General features: G+C 37.8%; 13 protein-coding genes across 13 annotated transcripts; 9 read left to right on the plus strand and 4 right to left on the minus strand.

The window, feature by feature from the left end:
- Positions 1-302: 302 nt before the first annotated feature.
- On the minus strand, positions 303-2342 carry BMR1_03g00720 (polyadenylate-binding protein; the record flags this gene model as incomplete). Its single annotated transcript, XM_012793301.1, has 1 exon — positions 303-2342. The coding sequence occupies one exon, from the start codon at positions 2340-2342 to the stop codon at positions 303-305; it is 2040 nt and encodes a 679-aa protein (XP_012648755.1).
- On the plus strand, positions 3017-3923 carry BMR1_03g00725 (RRS1, regulator of ribosome biosynthesis; the record flags this gene model as incomplete). Its single annotated transcript, XM_012793302.1, has 5 exons — positions 3017-3033; positions 3054-3294; positions 3317-3359; positions 3381-3524; positions 3547-3923. The coding sequence occupies 5 exons, from the start codon at positions 3017-3019 to the stop codon at positions 3921-3923; spliced, it is 822 nt and encodes a 273-aa protein (XP_012648756.1).
- On the plus strand, positions 4151-4861 carry BMR1_03g00730 (molecular chaperone GrpE; the record flags this gene model as incomplete). Its single annotated transcript, XM_012793303.1, has 1 exon — positions 4151-4861. The coding sequence occupies one exon, from the start codon at positions 4151-4153 to the stop codon at positions 4859-4861; it is 711 nt and encodes a 236-aa protein (XP_012648757.1).
- Positions 4976-5370, plus strand: BMR1_03g00735 (14 kDa phosphohistidine phosphatase; the record flags this gene model as incomplete). The annotated part of the gene is made up of 2 exons (XM_012793304.1): positions 4976-5186; positions 5207-5370. 2 exons carry the CDS (start codon positions 4976-4978, stop codon positions 5368-5370), a joined length of 375 nt encoding a protein of 124 aa, XP_012648758.1.
- Positions 5872-6660, minus strand: BMR1_03g00740 (conserved Plasmodium protein, unknown function; the record flags this gene model as incomplete). Its single annotated transcript, XM_012793305.2, has 2 exons — positions 5872-6376; positions 6398-6660. 2 exons carry the CDS (start codon positions 6658-6660, stop codon positions 5872-5874), a joined length of 768 nt encoding a protein of 255 aa, XP_012648759.2.
- On the plus strand, positions 6765-7166 carry BMR1_03g00745 (small nuclear ribonucleoprotein D1; the record flags this gene model as incomplete). The annotated part of the gene is made up of 1 exon (XM_012793306.1): positions 6765-7166. One exon carries the CDS (start codon positions 6765-6767, stop codon positions 7164-7166), a length of 402 nt encoding a protein of 133 aa, XP_012648760.1.
- On the plus strand, positions 7362-8623 carry BMR1_03g00750 (Mitochondrial import inner membrane translocase subunit TIM44; the record flags this gene model as incomplete). Its single annotated transcript, XM_021481862.1, has 5 exons — positions 7362-7692; positions 7743-8321; positions 8343-8438; positions 8460-8560; positions 8582-8623. The coding sequence occupies 5 exons, from the start codon at positions 7362-7364 to the stop codon at positions 8621-8623; spliced, it is 1149 nt and encodes a 382-aa protein (XP_021338450.1).
- Positions 8624-8766: 143 nt separating this feature from the next.
- Positions 8767-9291, minus strand: BMR1_03g00755 (Tim17/Tim22/Tim23/Pmp24 family; the record flags this gene model as incomplete). Its single annotated transcript, XM_012793308.2, has 2 exons — positions 8767-8900; positions 8922-9291. The coding sequence occupies 2 exons, from the start codon at positions 9289-9291 to the stop codon at positions 8767-8769; spliced, it is 504 nt and encodes a 167-aa protein (XP_012648762.2).
- A 250-nt stretch (positions 9292-9541) lies between these two features.
- Positions 9542-12659, plus strand: BMR1_03g00760 (MMS19 nucleotide excision repair protein homolog; the record flags this gene model as incomplete). The annotated part of the gene is made up of 3 exons (XM_012793309.1): positions 9542-12259; positions 12280-12537; positions 12558-12659. The coding sequence occupies 3 exons, from the start codon at positions 9542-9544 to the stop codon at positions 12657-12659; spliced, it is 3078 nt and encodes a 1025-aa protein (XP_012648763.1).
- Positions 12660-12687: 28 nt separating this feature from the next.
- Positions 12688-13295, minus strand: BMR1_03g00765 (Transmembrane protein 222; the record flags this gene model as incomplete). The annotated part of the gene is made up of 5 exons (XM_021481863.1): positions 12688-12778; positions 12800-12847; positions 12869-12934; positions 12956-13218; positions 13239-13295. The coding sequence occupies 5 exons, from the start codon at positions 13293-13295 to the stop codon at positions 12688-12690; spliced, it is 525 nt and encodes a 174-aa protein (XP_021338451.1).
- Positions 13296-13301: 6 nt separating this feature from the next.
- On the plus strand, positions 13302-14817 carry BMR1_03g00766 (conserved Plasmodium protein, unknown function; the record flags this gene model as incomplete). The annotated part of the gene is made up of 8 exons (XM_021481865.1): positions 13302-13733; positions 13754-13976; positions 13997-14143; positions 14165-14309; positions 14330-14364; positions 14387-14560; positions 14583-14729; positions 14750-14817. 8 exons carry the CDS (start codon positions 13302-13304, stop codon positions 14815-14817), a joined length of 1371 nt encoding a protein of 456 aa, XP_021338452.1.
- Positions 14818-14946: 129 nt separating this feature from the next.
- BMR1_03g00767 (BmGPI11, Conserved protein, unknown function) lies at positions 14947-15987 on the plus strand (the record flags this gene model as incomplete). The annotated part of the gene is made up of 8 exons (XM_021481866.1): positions 14947-15176; positions 15197-15455; positions 15476-15564; positions 15585-15642; positions 15664-15694; positions 15716-15741; positions 15762-15882; positions 15905-15987. 8 exons carry the CDS (start codon positions 14947-14949, stop codon positions 15985-15987), a joined length of 897 nt encoding a protein of 298 aa, XP_021338453.1.
- Positions 15988-16113: 126 nt separating this feature from the next.
- On the plus strand, positions 16114-17220 carry BMR1_03g00768 (2-oxoisovalerate dehydrogenase E1 component, beta subunit; the record flags this gene model as incomplete). The annotated part of the gene is made up of 6 exons (XM_021481867.1): positions 16114-16205; positions 16226-16337; positions 16359-16454; positions 16477-16995; positions 17018-17140; positions 17161-17220. 6 exons carry the CDS (start codon positions 16114-16116, stop codon positions 17218-17220), a joined length of 1002 nt encoding a protein of 333 aa, XP_021338454.1.
- Between the last annotated feature and the right edge of the window lie 481 nt (positions 17221-17701).

The following is a 17701-nucleotide window of genomic DNA, read 5'->3' on the forward strand; positions in this document are numbered from 1 at the left end:
TTGGAGACCTTGCCAATTAAAATTGTCAAAAATTTAAATTGAAAGATGTTTGCAAAATTTTGGATTATTTGATTCAAAATACTTACACCCAACTATATACAACGGTCAATATTAGCCAATCATCGCGTACTTTCAAAAATAACTAATAATAATACTAACAATAATAAACATCATTTGAATAACACACAAACTGATTAGAATTTCAAAAACTAAATAGTTTTCAAAGGGGTTGAAACTTTTGACAATTAAATAATAGCGTTAATGTCACTGTAAAAGTAGTGATACACTTTGTGAAGATGCAATCATCGTGCTTGTTGAAGAACTCTGATCGCCTCATCGGCTTTGGCAATCAACTGCTTCTCGCTTTCCAGCAATATCAACAACTCACTGTTATCCATCTCCAACATCATACCAGTGACCTTACCAGCCAACTCAGGATTATGCCTGGCGATGATAGGGAAGAGCTTCTCACCTAGCATTTGCTTCTGCATATTTGGATGAGCAGCTGCAAGGGTAGCTGCGGTTATGTGGGCTTCCTGAAATGTGGTGTCATTCGAGTCCCTACCAGGCACTGCCGATGTTGTTGCAGTCGCTCGTGCATGGGCACGAGCGTTGCCGGCTGTGGCTGGATCAGAATGATCACTTTGGACCATTTCCATGCGATTACGGGCTTGGGGCGTAAACTTGAATCCATCGCCCATTGCCTTGTCCCCGTTCTGCCCGAGCTTCTGTACTGGTACATTCTGCCCACGCACCCCTCTATTTCCCATAGGGTTGTACACTCTCATTGGAACGGGCATGTTAGCACCACGGGCGTTAAAAGGAACTTGCATTCCCACTGGTGGAATTCCTGGGTGATATTGGTGTCTCCATTGATAGGGCATCATGGCATTTTGCTGCGATGAATTTGGCCCGTGAATATTGGGATTTGGGTACATATATTGACCATTAACTGGCATCATAGGTACGCCCATATGCATGGGTGGCATCATTCCATGCGGGGGTAGCATACCCATGGGCATACCATCTCTATTATGCCCCACCTTATACCTCATCTGCAGCCTATTTAGCCTCTGTTCCCTCTTTTCAGCCAGCCCAACATACAAAGGCTTGTTATGAACCAGCTTCAAATGCATTTCAGATACAGCATGAGTTGCATCCTCAGGAGACACAAAGCACACGAATCCAAACCCAAGACTAGCGCCGTGCTCATCCACCATAACTTTGCACGATGTTATCAAACCAAAGCCCTCAAATAGTTCCCTCAACTCAGCATCATTTATTGAATCATCCAGGTTCTTGATATAGAGATTTACTCCCTGATATTTTGACTTGTTTTCAGCGTGCATCGAATCATATTTTGCCTTGAGCATGGCGTGCCTCCTTGCTCTATCTTGGTGGGCACATACCAAAAGCTTGGTTTCAGATTTATCAGTATCTTCGCCCTCTATAGTAGATTTATCGCCAGATTTAATTGAGAAGTCCTTCCCATTCATTGTTTCAATTGCAGCCTTGGCCATTGAATTCTCAGCATAGTTTATGAAGGCAAATTTGCGGCCTAGAGGATCACTCTTCATCATCATCGAAGTTATTTCACCAAATGGGCTGAAATTTTCCTTGAGTATTTCCTCATTCCAGTTCTCAGGGAAGTTCCTGACGTACAAATTGGTAAACTTTTCATCAACTCCATCTTCCAACTTAGTAGATGAAACCCTCTCAGACCTTCTAACGAAGGGGGCCACAAATATCTTTTTATTGCCCAATTGCATACCATTTGCGTCAGAAATTGCACGTGTAGCATTAGCCTCTGTATCAAAATGGACAAATCCGTAGCCGCGACTGCGTCCAGTTTCATCAGTAGCTACCTTGCACGACAAAATTTGTCCATATGGGGAAAAGGCATCATAAAGAGCCTTCGTGTCGATTGATTCATCAATATTTTTGATAAATACATTACCAGCCCCGCTCTTACGCAACGAGGGATCCCTATGGCTCCACATTATGCGCACTTGTTTACCACAAATTTCGTTATATTTCAGGGCCTCCAACGCTCGTCTTGCATCGTTCACATTGTGGTAATTCACATAAGCATAACCCAGAGACTTTCGAGTAATGCTATCTCGACACACCCTAATTGATGCAACTGGGCCAATTGTGTTGAAAATCTCATAGAGAATGGCCTCTGTCACTTCAGGTGATAAATCTCCCACATACAAAGAGGCGGAGGGAAAGAGTTGTCCCTCATTTCCATTAGCTGGGGCTGCAGCGATGCTGCTTGCCTTGGAAGACGAAGTGCCTTTGGTTCCCTGCTGCCCCTTAACTTCGTTATAGCCTGCCGTCATTATAGTTCTTCACTGATAAATTTTTTAGCTATTTTTATTGCTCTGTTTGCTATTGTACTGTCGTTAATGTTGTTGTGGCTACAAAATAAAAGTGTTATACTAGCTAGGTGTTATATGTTGTATGATGAATAATGTGGAAATTTTTAAATTTCGAGTGGATGAAGGTTTGCTGTTTGAGGTTTTGGTATGTTTTGGGGATTTTTTTGCGTATGAGCTTGCGTTTGTATCAAGGGTATCCTTGATCTGTGACGCTGAATACGTCTTGGAAGTAAATGGTGTCAGCCCCACAACAAAGATTCTACTAGTTAACTTCAACTGCACTTTTCCGAATTTCACAAAAAATTCAAAGCGTTTCTATATAATTAATTAATTATTGTAGATATTGTTATTTATGCAATAAAAATGCTGTCCCCACACGTGCTATCAAATCCGTCAACTTCCACGAATTTTTAAATTTCTTCGCATTATCACAGCCACTCTCAAACCATTATGAAATACTACTTTCAGTGTAAATTCTAAAATTAGTGTACCCCCTTTAGTTTTGTATACGAATTGCTTATCCCATAACTGTTTATGTTGGGCTGCACTCTAGGTTAGGTTCACTCACCCATATTTATATTGAATGGGCAGGATAGTCGCTGTTGTCGGCTATGGTCTATGGTGATATTTGACCAATGGATCTTGATGAACCGTTAGTTTTAGCTAATTTAGGAACACTAATGACTCTGGTGATGTGGTTCGTAAGGTTGACAATTTGGAATATTGTCTGCTGAATCTTATAGCACAAGACATCACACCAATCGAGGATTTGGATCAGTTGCATAGTATTTCAGAGAATAATGTACAATTGTTCATAGACCGCCTTTTTGCGCTGCAAAAATCGTCCGACTCGGACGGAGTTTATGTAAAACTCCCTGCTAAACCGGTATTCCAATTTCCAAGAGTAACACCGGTAAGGATACTTGTTAATGTAGCTTCCTAAACCTAAACCTAAAACTAGATGGCAAATGTTTGCAGGTAATTACTAACTGAGTGTAGAATCAAAAGGGATAAAGAAGCTGAAGCGTAGTCGTTTGGTTTGGGACGAGTCGGTGAAGGATTGGGTCCCGCGCTGGGGTTACAAATCTTTTAAAAAAGGACTAATGGCTAATCCGCCCATTTACGAGATTAAAGAGACACAAGGTAAACCCACAATTAATTTAAGACGACACTACGAATATGTTTGAGGTAGAAACTAAGAAAAGAAAACTAGCCAAGCTTAAGAATAAATATCGTGAATTGAGAAACAAAATGGAAGCTAATGGCCAAAAATTCGGCGTTGCCAAAGACGAAGACACGATAAATCCTGCAAATCCAGAGTTATTACAGGGGAAGAAGGGCAAAAACGGTAGAACTGGTATACAAAAAATACTATCTATTTCTCAAAAATCTGATCGTTCCTGCGGTAAACATTCAAACAAAGTTAAAGGGGAAAAGGTGGTTAGGAGTAGGGCACTGGGTAAACCAAAAGTACAATCTTTGCAAAACGAATATTCCAACTATAATAAGATAATCTCAAAAGTCTTAAAGCAACAGACTTAATAAATATATCGAGGTTGAATGCAGCTTTTTCAATTTTCAGTGACGCAATACAATTCCCAACGCACATACGCGGTTTTTACTGGCCGCTATTATTAGAACGCAAGTACTGGTATACAATAGCATTATACAATGATGCGGTATACAGCAGTACAATGTAATAGAGTAGTATATTATAGTATGGTTTTACGGAGTGGCCTGAGTGTGATGTCGGGTACCGAGTATATGAGATGAACAGGTACGTAGTTAGACTGTACCGCTTCTCGCTAATTAACCGTGTGAGTTTTCCCATTTTTTATCGTAAAGTTAGTACAATTAATCATTTAACACTCTACAATACTTGCCGAAACTTTACTAGCGCCAAAAATGATTTAGAAGTAGAACAATCCACTGATCCTGACACTTTTTCAACGGAAACTACTGAAGTTGATAGCGTTGAAGGATTGAAGAGCAAGATTGATGAATTGGAACAAAAATTAGCCGCGGCAGAGGAGAAACTTTCAGAATACAAAAACAAGTTGTTGCGATCGCTGGCGGAATGTGAAAACACACGAACAAGGTACATTAAGGAGGTTGAGAAGGCTCAGCATTATGGAATTACAAATTTTGCCAAATCAATATTAGACGTGGCAGATTCGCTTGAACTAGCCACAAAATCTATAGACATAAATACCCTTGAAAAGGGCACAGAGTTAGCCAATGTAGTGGATGGAATCAATTTGACAATTGAGGTTTTGAATAGCAAACTGAATAATTTTGGGATACAGCGGATTGAAGCATTAGGAGAAATTTTCGATCCACAAAAACACGAAGCTCTATTTGAAGTTCAAGATGCTAGTAAACCTAAGGGTACTGTGTCACAGGTTCTACAGCCAGGTTATGTTATAAAGGATAGGATTCTAAGGGCTGCAAAAGTGGGCGTCGTTGTCTCTACTGGATAAAACTTTTACAAATAATTGTGTCTATTTACTCGCCTAATAGTTATTAAATATATTAGACGCAAACATATTCGTATCACGTTGTGTTTCTTAGTGCTGAATAATTGTTGTGCTGTAATGATCGAATCAGAGGATAAGTACTTAGATCTGCCACTGGTGGTTATTGACGAGGGTACTTTCAAATATGTGCTTCTATCACTATGTCCCTCAAATACATCCTCCGGTGGTGATCCAGTCTATTTTATAAGGGGAGACTCTTCATGTGAATACCACGTAGAAGTGATTGGCCATCTGCACCAGCGGCTGGTCAAAATGGGTTGTGATCCTAGTATTGATTTTTTAATTTAGAAATTTGCGGGGGAGGTAGGATTTTCCACCAGGCGATTACGAAGGAAATCAACATCTACGGCTACTCTGTACAATATGGGCAAGCAGATCACTCAATCACAGCGAGAATTTTGGAGAATATGCTACCAGACTATAAAATTACATGTTCAAATGAAGGCTATTGATTAATCGAAAAACTAAAATAGTCAAATTTCTAATTTTTCCCTCATCACAACGTCTACACATAAGTCGCATAGTTAATGTAAAAAAGTCATAACCATTGGCAATTACTAGATTTTACGCATAATTTTATTGAAAAATATATTTTTTAATGTATACATGCCTAAACGCTTTATGTCCATTACTGTTATGTTGTAGATGGCTTTCCTATGTTTAAAGTATTTATCAATCTGTCATTCGGTACCTATAAATTATATTTACAACAAGATTGTTTTAAGAAATAAATAATAACAAATTCATATAGTTATTTTTACAACTAATTTTCAAATTCATTATGAGTCATAAGTGCTTTAATCATACGTTAATATAATTTGAAAATTCATAACACAGTTTCTAGTTTAATGGTGTTTTTGTATAATTCAATGCCTTTACACGGTACTAAAGTTTTTGTTTCTAAAATTATAATTCCACATCCTAAAACTTTTAATAATAGTATACATAATATGTCAAGGCAATGATTGCCTTGGTTCCAGGAACCCATCAACATTAGGAAATTCTGGCTTGTCAAAACTATCTTTTTCATGGGCATATATGTAATCCTTTCCACTCTTAACCAACCGCAATTGGCGTTCAAATAAACGGGGATCTACTCCGCTAGAATCATTGCGCTCGCTGTGTAAATTTGTTATTTCGTCTGTAAGAAGCAGCACTACAGCTCCAGGATAGTGGCGGTTGAAGAGGAATCTCATGTAACTCTTTATGCCATTTTTTAAATCACATGGACCATGGTAGTGAAAAGCGAATACCCCGCTTTTGGCCCCAATCAACGTGGCAATTCCTAATCCATCACCCTGGTCAAATATCCCCAATGCCGGTCTAATCTTTCTAACCTCAGACTCATCAATGTGAAAATTACCACAGGCAGTTTCGACACTAGTGTGCATTTCCTCTGTCTTCCCCAACCCTTCCTCCTGTATATCCATGAATAGAATCTCGTTAGGTACAAAGCGGCTATATAAATGTTTGTATTACCAATTTTGAGCCAATTGGTTTGCAATAGTATATGAGTGTGTGAGATTGGCACGGTTACTACCCCATTCGTGTGTTGGATGTACTTTTCTGCGTCTTGTGCGCTCCGGTTCATCGCCAAACATTGGATAGCACCAGATCATTTGGCACTTGAAGGTGTTAAATCGAGGGTTACACCTGGAAGACACATTATGTACGTTAAGTACATATGTGTAGGTATTTTCTGCGCTTATTATTAATGCTGCCACATAATTGAGTGAGTACATAAGCACAGTTATATACTTTACATTCTCGCAGTAAGGTATGGGGTGGAATCCAGTGCTTCACTGCAAGTGATAGTACTTAGCGATAGTATCAGCAAGCAGTGACAATGAAGCTCGTGCGATTCCTAATGAAACTAGCCAACGAGTCTGTGACCATTGAGCTAAAAAATGGCACGGTCCTAACAGGTACAGTCACTGGCGTTGATATTTCAATGAATACGCACTTGAAGAATGTAAAAGTTGTGGTCAAGAAGGATCCATTATCGGATACAGATAAGGCGGTTAATTCCCCTCAGTATATTTTGCTTGATCACTTAACCGTGCGAGGCAATAACATTCGCTATTTTATCCTATCGGACAGTCTACCTTTAGATACTCTGCTAATTGATGATACTCCCAAGCAAAAACCGCCTAGGGAGAGATTAGCCATGATCAGAGGTGGAAGAGGAAGGGGGAGAGGCGTTAGGGGGAGGGGAGGAGATAGGCCCGGGGGCCGACCTAGACTCTAATTCGCTAGTTGTTTTTAGTTAATTTTGTTGTATTTTCAATCATTTAATCTAGTGTATATTTGTATTAAGATAGAATTCGCCTTCCTATTTTTTCAGCCTATCCTATGGCAAATTCCGTCAGCCGTAACTTCTACCCCAGTCACTCAGTACATAACCTAATAACGGCTGCATACAAAAATCATAGTTATTGAAGATATGTATTTGAACCCATGTTTTAGGAGAATTTTTTCAAAATTCCCAAACAAAACATTCAGAAATCTACGGTACCTAGCAACTCGAGAACTATCATCTCAATCCTTTATAAAGATAGTGATGGACCAGGTTGCAAAGGACATGAACACCGACAGCGAACTCAGGAAGGCAGTGAAAGAATTGGAAAAGAGCACTAGAGAGTCGAAAGTGCCAGGGGAAATCGCTAAAATTTCAAATGCTATAAAAAATACTTCCAAAATGATAATCAGCGGCACTGGAAAACTCGTGTCAACAGTGAGCGGTGCCCCTGGCATCAAAGAATTTATGTCAGCAGGTATTTGTTATTTTATTATTTTTATTATTATTAAAAACCAACTAATTCAGTATCCACTGTGGGCAACATACTAGACAAGGCCACTGATAGGATCCACGACAACACTTCACAGGCCAATGAGCAGGTCAAAAAGTGGAAGAATCGCATGGAACAACTTAGAACCAAACGGAAACAACAATACGCATCTAATAATGTGCAAGTTGCTGAAAACTTTACTGATAAAGTCAGTGATAACAACATTAGACAATCAAATGAGTGTCAATTAGTATGCATCCAAGAATCGACCTGGGATAGGTTCGGTAGCAAATTGAAAGATATGCCATTGCTAAATTCATTTTTTGAGAATCCTTTGATAGGAAAGTTGTTCGGTGAAACAGAATTCGCCCGTGCCATTAGAGAGATGAAAACATTTGATGATTCCTTTAACGTCCCAGAATTCGTTGAACTTGTGGAACAAGTTGTGGCTAGACATATGGTTTCGAGCTATTTGAATGGTGATATACAAGCACTAAAATTGCACTGCGGCGAAACGGCATATACTACACTCAAAAGTTCAATTGAGCAGCGTCGGCTGCTAAATTTGACAATTGACCCATCCATACTCATACTGAAGGATGTAGAACTTAAGGGTGATTATTCATTATATTCAGGCGGAATGATTGTGGAAAACACTCCCTGGTTCATTTTCACCTTCACTACGCAACAAATTAATTGTATCTACAAGGAAGATGGTCAAATTATATCAGGTTAGAAATACAGTGATTTAGGGGCAGTTGATGACATTAGGGAGGTTTTGTACACTATGGCATTGTCTCGACATCCAAATTTACAAGATCCGGAAATGGCAGATCTACAATATCCCTACATGGTATCACGATTATTTACTCAGGTTAGGGAGTTGGCGATAATTGGAAACCAGCCCTCATGGTGACCCTCACAATTCATGAGTGTTAAGCTGTTATATTATGCCGGACGACTTGTATAGTAAACCAAATAAATTGATTAATTTTTGCTGGTAAAATACAGCGTCTAGTTACAACCGCAACACTTTAATGATTGTGCTGTCTTGGATAATTACGCAGCCCCTACTTGTACGCTGCGATTCTGTGACTGCATTGATTTCTCAAATTCCATTTGTCTCTGGTATTGTTGTCTGGGTGTGGGTGTCATCTTTCTGTTTACCACAATTGAAACACCCTCAATTATACCTAAATAACTAGTTAACTTACTGAGTAGAAGGCCACCTACAAGTGCGCTTTTGGCGCTTGATTTCAAGCCTTTCCTTAGAGCCAGAACACCGCCTGTGGAGAAGCCACTAAAAATAGCGTTCCAATGATCTTCCTTCCTGCGTATATATTGAAAAGTACAGTCGAAGGAGGAGAATGTGCCTCCCCAAACGGCGAAATTGCCACCGAGCAACGGAGCTTTGGTTCTGGCACTATATAGGCCATTTTGTAGCATAATTCCTCTAGGAGAATTTCTGCAGCCGCGGATGAAATGCCAAATAAAGCCACCGAAGGAGCCCATGCCGAATGCGCCGCCCATATCCTCCACTATGCGATCTGGGCAAGGTTCCCTCGATAAATCCCTTCCTTCCATAGCTATTATCTAATATATTGAATATTTATTTTGAGTTAATTAAAACTATACATGACAGAATCAACCCAGTGTTACCCTACTAAACATATACTTCCACGACACTAGTTTACTGACAGCCCTATATATAACTAGATCAATTATCACGGCTTTATTACGAGTATTGTGCGGATTAACTTTGAAAGTTAAAATTTTCAAATTCCCTACTATGAATTCACTCTAACCTCCAATTGGAGCCGCGATTTGAATTGAAATGTGTGAGAAGCTAAGTGATTTACTCAAGTGCTGCGAAGATTCATACGATGAAATCACTTACATCTCCCTTAGAAACAAAATTCTTATTGGGATTGGAAACAAATGGTCTTTTAATGATCTTATCAGTGCAATTTCTGGGCCTAAAATAGATTATTGTAAGTACAAATTGTTAGTTGAAGTTTTGGAGAGGAGAGAGGGATGGAATACAAATATATCTCAGTTAATAGGCATGCTACAGGTACAAGATGAAGAGGGGACGCTATGTGAACTAAAATTATCACTGATTTATCTTTTAACAACCTGCTTTGATCCGCTAGATCCGGAAATTGTTTCAAATTTTACCGTGTTTACAGTTGTGTTAAATGATATATTTGACAAAATACACATTGGTTCATTGAAGTTTTTACACAGAAACATTTTCCTTTCCGCACTAACGAAACTAATAGACGCATATCAAATAGTTAAAGATAACAATACTGATAATATTGTGATTGATAACGCATTGAATGCCGAGTTTTGTTACAAATTATGCAATCAAATTAGGGGGGAGAAGGATCCAAGAAATTTATTAATAATGTTCCCCCTTCTAAAAAAACTATCAATATATTGTTCAGACACAGCCAAAAATGGTGCAGATATATGCAATGACATATCCCAAATGTTACTCACGTACTATCCAATAAATTTCAAACCTCCAAAACATGCACCGCAGTCAATCACTGAAAATGACTTGATTATTGCACTAAATAATGCGCTTTCATCTCAATTCCTCTGGAGATACGTAATTGATGTATTCATTGACGGTTTATATGGCGCTGAAATCACTGATGATGAGGCACTAGAGTTTCTGGACAAAAACGTTCAAACAATAGTTTATTGTCTCCCACATTATGGCCATGAATGTGCTTTGAAATATCTGCCACAGGCTGTGGAAGCTCTGGCTAGTGAATGTTTTTTATCCGCCGCACAATTTAGTGTAATTCCAACAAATGATGTACCTATAGATATTGAATATGAGATTGGACCAAATTTGGAAAATTGTCAAAGGATAATATTGTTGCCACAATGGATCCCCGGTAAGAAACAACGGCTACTTTCTGATGTTTTACAGGCATTTCTTCAAAACATACCGCCATATTCTGAATGTAGTGAAGGCATATGGAATAGTATTAATTTTTTGTTGGAAAGGGCTAAAAATTCAATATTATCCCACAATAACGATTTACTGGCCTCTTTACATATTGTTAAAACTGTTGCCAGTTCATCGCCTCTCTGTATTGCTAAAAATATTTCAGAATTTTTACACAATATTATTACACAAATTCCCATAAAGATGGAAAATATGGGGAAAATCGCACAGTTGATAGCAGTTTCAATTCTCTATAATAATAAATCAGGTAAAATAATGGCCGATACTGCCAGTAAGTTGTGTGATATATTAAAATTTATCGAATCTACCGTATGCGATGACGTGACGTCATTTATAGATATAATACAAGTAATCAGTACACTTACACTACCGGATAATTTTGTATATTCTGTTTGCCAAAAAGTCAATAAAATGGCCCACTTTGGAGCGCATTCTGAAGATATAATTGTAAATTTATCACAACAAAAGGGGTCTATCCATTTTTTAACAAAATTATTTGAATCTCTATCTGAATCGCTATTACATGCAAAATGCTCCAACCAAACTACGTCCATAGAAACAGAAGGATCTTTGTCATTGAATGTTGAAAAGGCTGATCTCTTTTTCAACTACCTATCTCAAAACACAACGCTACTCAGATATTCTCACCAAAGTTTATCTAGCCTATATAATAAATTAAACGATGAATTGTGTATTAAAAGGATTTGCTTCATATGGACGATAAGTGCCATGGCTACTAGAAATCCGGATGACTATTACTGGTACAAATATGCCAAATCGCTGAGTTCAATTGATCAAACGGTAGAGCGCTGGATTTGCCAAATTTTGTCTAGTGAATTAATTTCCAAAAGTGAATTCCGGGAGCTTTTGGATGATATTAGCGATAGTTTTAGCTGCAAAATTCTTGATCATATACTAGATACATACCGTGATAACATGTTGAAATTGATATTCATTCCCTGGCTTGAAAGACATTACAATACACAACACTACAATTCAGCTGAAATTATACTACAGGAATTGAAGGTTCATAATCATATATATCACAATTATGAACTACAGTTATCACTGCTACCAATTTTTTTCAAATATCCGAATGAATTTCTTACTATTAATTATAATATGGGTGCGCAATTATTTGGATTGGTTAAGCAATCAGAGATTACTGCAACTGACTTATGGAGTAAATATATTAATGACATAATTATTGTCGGTAAATTCGGCGAGATTTTGAGTGCTTTACCAGATATGTTGGACGAACTATGCCCATTACGTATAATTCCCGGGGAGACATGGCAAATTGTTTTGGACACTTGGATCAACCCTAAAAACTATCACAAATCGCTAAGAATAACACAAAATGTGACAAGAGATTTGAATAGTGTGTTGCTAGATAAAATTTACTATATCGACTCTATTAGTTGTGTACAGCGCATTTCATTCGCAAATTCAATACTGTGCAATCTTAATGAACATTTACTTAAATTTGCTAATGAATATACAATTGATGCGCATAGATCGTTGATTAGATTGTTATCCTCAATCCCCATCAGTGAAATCGATCAGGTATTGCCCCGTTTACTTAGAAATGGATAAACATAATATTTCAGTCCATTACACTAGTACATTCAGATTGGGATGATTTAAGACTGTTATGCCTTCTAGCTAAGTTGGCACGATGCAAGATGTTAAACTCGTGTTTAAAAGCATCTGGTACTCTTGAAACAGTTGTAAACTATTGCATAAAAAGGAGGGGCATGTCACTATCAAGGACGATCTCTCTGTTGATTGTTAAAGAAATTTGGAGTTTAATAAATTCTTCGCCGGAGGATAATTTGTGTAGAGTAAGTTAAAGTACAATTAGGTGGTGGTAGATTATGTTGGAAAGTGTGGTAAGGATTCGCACAGGAGAGTAAGGCGAATGGCATTATCCACAAGACAAACTGTCAAATTAAACAGCATGTAGTTTTAGATGTGTATAACATTTTATATTGTTATTGTAACACTAAAACAATAGTAATAATGGCTACTATTGCCGTGAATAAAATTGTAAATGGAGCCCACGTGTTGACAACTTCAATTTTTCTAAATTATCCACTTTTATACCCCAAGTAGTTTGCGGCACAGCTCATCTTAAACACTTCTATTGCATTCCTATGTTAAACATGTACACACCAATCCGTTTTACCGTTGTATTTTGATCTGTTTAGTATTTTTGCCACAAAATGATGGCAATTATTGCTATATAATTTTATCAATTACTGTATGAGATTGTGCGATAACTGTGAAAAATCCATTGAAGTTTCCCTTATGGCCACATCCCAATTTTCACTAAATTGTGAGTCATCTCCGTTCAATTTATAAACTTTATAGGGACGATTGAAGGCAAAAATACCTTCAGAAATAAAATATGAACCGGCGAAATCATAGGTTATGCCCATACTGTTTCCAACGCCAACATGTCCAATTAGAGGAAATATTGTCGTTAAAATTGGTATATATGTCCATACGATGCAAGTTTTGAACTAATTTACCTCATATTTACCCTTTCATCACCTATGCTATTCATCTCACTACCATAACCTAGTGCCACGTTACCCATACTGTCATGTATCTGGACTATTTCCCTTTGACACAAAGTCTTTCCAGTTCTTATAATTTTTTTAACACTCAAATTTTGCCAAATTTATACGATAATGGTACATCTCTCATTCAGTACGCTAAGGATCTCTATCCAGTAGAGTTGCATATACATGTTTTGTCACACATTTGTTCCAGGCATCGCCAAATTGCCTTATCTAACAATGGTTACAAGTTAAATATATTGGATAGTGTATATAATCAATGCCTAGGCGAATTGATCGCACAGAAGCTGCACAAAATAATTGTTAACTGTCAATCTTATAACAAAGTATCAGTACATACACCCAATACAACCACTTTGCTGCCTGGGAGTAACATTTTTGCCACTGAACAATTAGAAACTGCCCTTAATGCCACACATAAACAATTAGTTTTAGCACTAACCTCCCACTGGAATGTAAACAACTGCTTATTTAGACATACAATCCTAAACCCAAATGTCAATCCAAAGTCGCTACAATCAACCTTAAACCAGTGGATATTGGATCTAAAGGTTCAACTTTTATTGTTAGCGACTTTGGCAATAAAAATCATCTAAACAAGAATTTAGATAGCCCGTACATTGGACTGCACTTTGAACACGATAGAACATTTACTCTAGAAGGACTGGATATTGTTCACAACATAATAAATAATTTGGGTACAAATATTATTATTCAGGCTTTGTAGTCATCAAAAATGTATTGTCAGAAGAACATATACAAACAATTCGTGACTGCCTAAATTTGGATAGGGCACAAGCCAGGGATGTCGCCTTTTCAATTTTGGAGGAGGACTCAAATGTAAATGCAGCAAAGTATACGAGGGGTAAATAATCATGTAAATTAGGGAGAATTGTATGTTCTCTAAGAGGTACAACTTATGATACAAAGTTGAGACGGGTACAAATGTTTTGGACCCCTTTGCTACACTATGTGATGCCCAGAAGCATAGCTTCCTTCCCGCAAAATCGCCAAATGTCGCTTGAAAAAAGGTATTTTTCACATAACACAGCCTTTACATCTCCTGGATAAATCTAATACTATCGGGCATGCAATCTAATTAATTTAGATCCCTTGAGCGACTACGAGTGTTGGCACAGAAACAATTCAAAGTATGGTATAACTGTCGTTATACCCTTGGATTATAGAACAGATGAAGACGGTAGAATTGAATTTATCCCATACACTCATTCGCCAAATTTTAATCGCAATAGTAAAAATATATTAAATGCAATAAAAAAGGGTAAATTCAAAAGTTAAGTTAGGCCCAGTTGGTGTGGATGTTAAACCAGGAGATTTAATCGTCTACAACTCAACAATCCTTCACCGATATACAATGAATAAATCATTTGATTGCAAATCAGATTTGGTCTACCAATATGACTACGTAGATTCGGTACCTCCAGGGCAGGGTACGTAGTTTATTATACAGGTCGTTTGCACTTTATGTACGACAAACTATTAGCCAAATTGATCGTCTTTTGCAATAAGTTTTATTAGCCCATAACCCTATTGAGATTACTCATCAATTCTTGTGTTGTATCATATTTACATCCACCCCAGTATTGTGATTCTGTAAACTAGTTGAATGTCAAATGTGAGCTAGCATAACGACTAATTTCGAAATAAATGTTGCAAAAATTAACTAATTTTATAGTTGTCACTGTGATATTGTTAAGGTTTACGACGGCCAAATTTGTGTTCAGATCATTGGATCATCTAAGATTGAGTAGTGTCAATGATGTTATTACTGAAAATGGGAAAAAATCTGAAAAGGTAATTAAAACAAAGCAAGATGATATAATAAATAGTGACAGTCCTTTTGTTTACTGGCCTGCAGATAAGAACGTAAAGTCGCGGTATGTGTGTCACAATGCAGCACAAAATTTCAAAATAAATCACCTAATAATGATTTAATTAATTTGGATCCAGATCGAATTTTGTACACTGCTGATTCCCTTGGTAATCCTTTCACAGCGCCGGATAGATGTGTAAGAATCGCTAGTGACTTGACGTATTTATGTGATCCGGATAATATTTTATCGCAACAAGAGCAGTTACAACTTAACACTAAACTCAAGCAATTCCCTACTAAAAACTTCCACTACTGCCCTGATAGTCGACAATACGGTTTGAAGGTTGATAGAAGGTCATGTAGGTTGGAATGCTGTTGGTGAACAATATATTGGTACCTTTTCCTAAAAGCCTGGATGATGCAGCACAGTTGCTATGCCAAGAGCTGATAGAGTAAGAACCTTTTAATTTAGTAAATGGGGATTAGGAAATAAAGATTGTAACGATGGCATTATGGTACTATATATCAAGGTAATTAACCGTTTCATTCAGAACAACAATGCAATCTTTATCGCAACCAAAGGTAAGTTATTGCCTAACTTAGATGCAAATGACACACTCTTATCTACGGTAAACCACAACATATTTAGGATAAGATCACCAATATCGAGGAAATTTTCACAAATAATTTAAACACAAACAACAATGATTACCGATCATTAAGTGATTTAGTTGACAATTTGAGCGATGCATTGCCTAAAAAAACAGAAGGTACACAAATGTTTTTATTTAGGCACTAAATGGTCTGTAATAATACCCTGCGCCATAGTGATACTGTATCTGGTTGGGGTGGGGGCAATGTATAAGATCAGTTAATTAGTGAAGTACCTCACTACATATGCCCCTCATAGTTACATTATGTTAGTCTCAACTTTTAGAAATTTAAATTTAAATGCTAAGAATGTAATTTGTAGACACTTTAGAAATTTCTCCCAAAATGCCATGTCTATGGATGGGTTAGGGCACTGCAAGGAAATGAACATGTGTAACGCGATCAACAGCGCAATGCACATTTGCATGGAAAAGGATCCACTGTATGTTTCATTACATTTAGTTCCGTTGTGTTCGGCGAAGATGTTGCCTTTGGCGGTGTGTTCAGATGCTCAGTAGATCTACTTCAAAGATTCGGCCCCAATCGTGTGATGAATTCACCAATAAGTGAGCAAGTATGCATGGATATGATTTAGGGTATCGTTGGTTTTGGTATTGGATTGGCGGCAGTTGGTGTTTCTGCTATAGCTGAGATACAATTTGGCGACTACATCTTCCCAGCATTTGATCAGGTAATATCGGCATTTAACATAGATAGTCAATGAAGCTGCCAAGTTTAGGTACAGGTCAGGAAGTCATTGGGATGTTGGTAAGCTGACTATTAGATCCACTTGGGGTTCTGTTGGTCACGGTGGTTTGTATCATTCACAAAGCCCCGAAGCCTATTTCGCGCATACTCCAGGTCTTGTGATTGTAGTTCCAAGCAATCCATTTGCTGCAAAAGGCTTGCTTATCAAATCCATTCGTGACCCAAATCCTGTGTTGTTTTTCGAGCCAAAGGCACTATACCGATCCAGCGTTGGCATGGTCCCCGAGGGAGACTATGAATTGGATTTATCAAAGGCAAACGTTGTAAAACAAGGAAAGGATATTACCTTAGTAGGATATGGTACAATGGTCAATGAAATGATGGAGGCGGCTAAAATTGTTGCCAATGATGGTGGAATTGATGCTGAAGTGATTGACCTACAAACAATCCTCCCGTTCGATGTTGATACGATTACAGAATCTGTTAATAAAACTGGTAGATTGATAGTAACCCATGAAGCGCCGGTATGAAGGATGTTTAACATAGAAAACACAAGGCTTGGCCTCTGAAATAGCATCTACGGTGTATGAGCGATGTTTTTTTAAACTAGAAGCGCCAATTAAGCGCCTGTGTGGATACGACACTCCTTTTCCCCTTGTTTATGAAAAGGTACCAAATATTTTATTTAGTTTTACCTGCCCGATAGACACAAGATTGCAGATGCCATAAAAGCGATTTGTACGTCATAGGTTTTTATAAATTTGTTAATTTTTGCACAAGCACGCACCAAATTTTGTTATTTTGGCATAGTGACTGTCACATTTGCTGAATGACCTTAACTTATCATTTAATAGTGTTTGTTATATCGATCTAGTCTTAGCAGTTCTACATGAATGTGCCAAAATATAATATTACTACCACACCACGACATATACCTAGCCATCCGTTGTTAGAAAGACGACATAATCGGAGGGAATATGTACAACCACCTTGAACTATTGTTTATTAGTGATTGAATTATTAAATTAACTCGCACAATGGAAGTTTTTCTGCAATAATTCAGAGAAGTCAACACAGCCTCCGATGGAGACGGAGGACCTACGGCCCAGCGGGGCGGGACCCGTAATAACCGGCACATACCTAGACTAACGGCCTAACCGTGTATCACCAGTACAATGTAACTAAATAACTTAGTCTTTGTTAACAGACATCATACGACTGAATGCCTCC

Source organism: Babesia microti, chromosome III (genome assembly GCF_000691945.2).
Source record: "Babesia microti strain RI chromosome III, complete genome".
In the NCBI taxonomy this organism is placed as follows: Eukaryota; Apicomplexa; class Aconoidasida; order Piroplasmida; family Babesiidae; genus Babesia; species Babesia microti.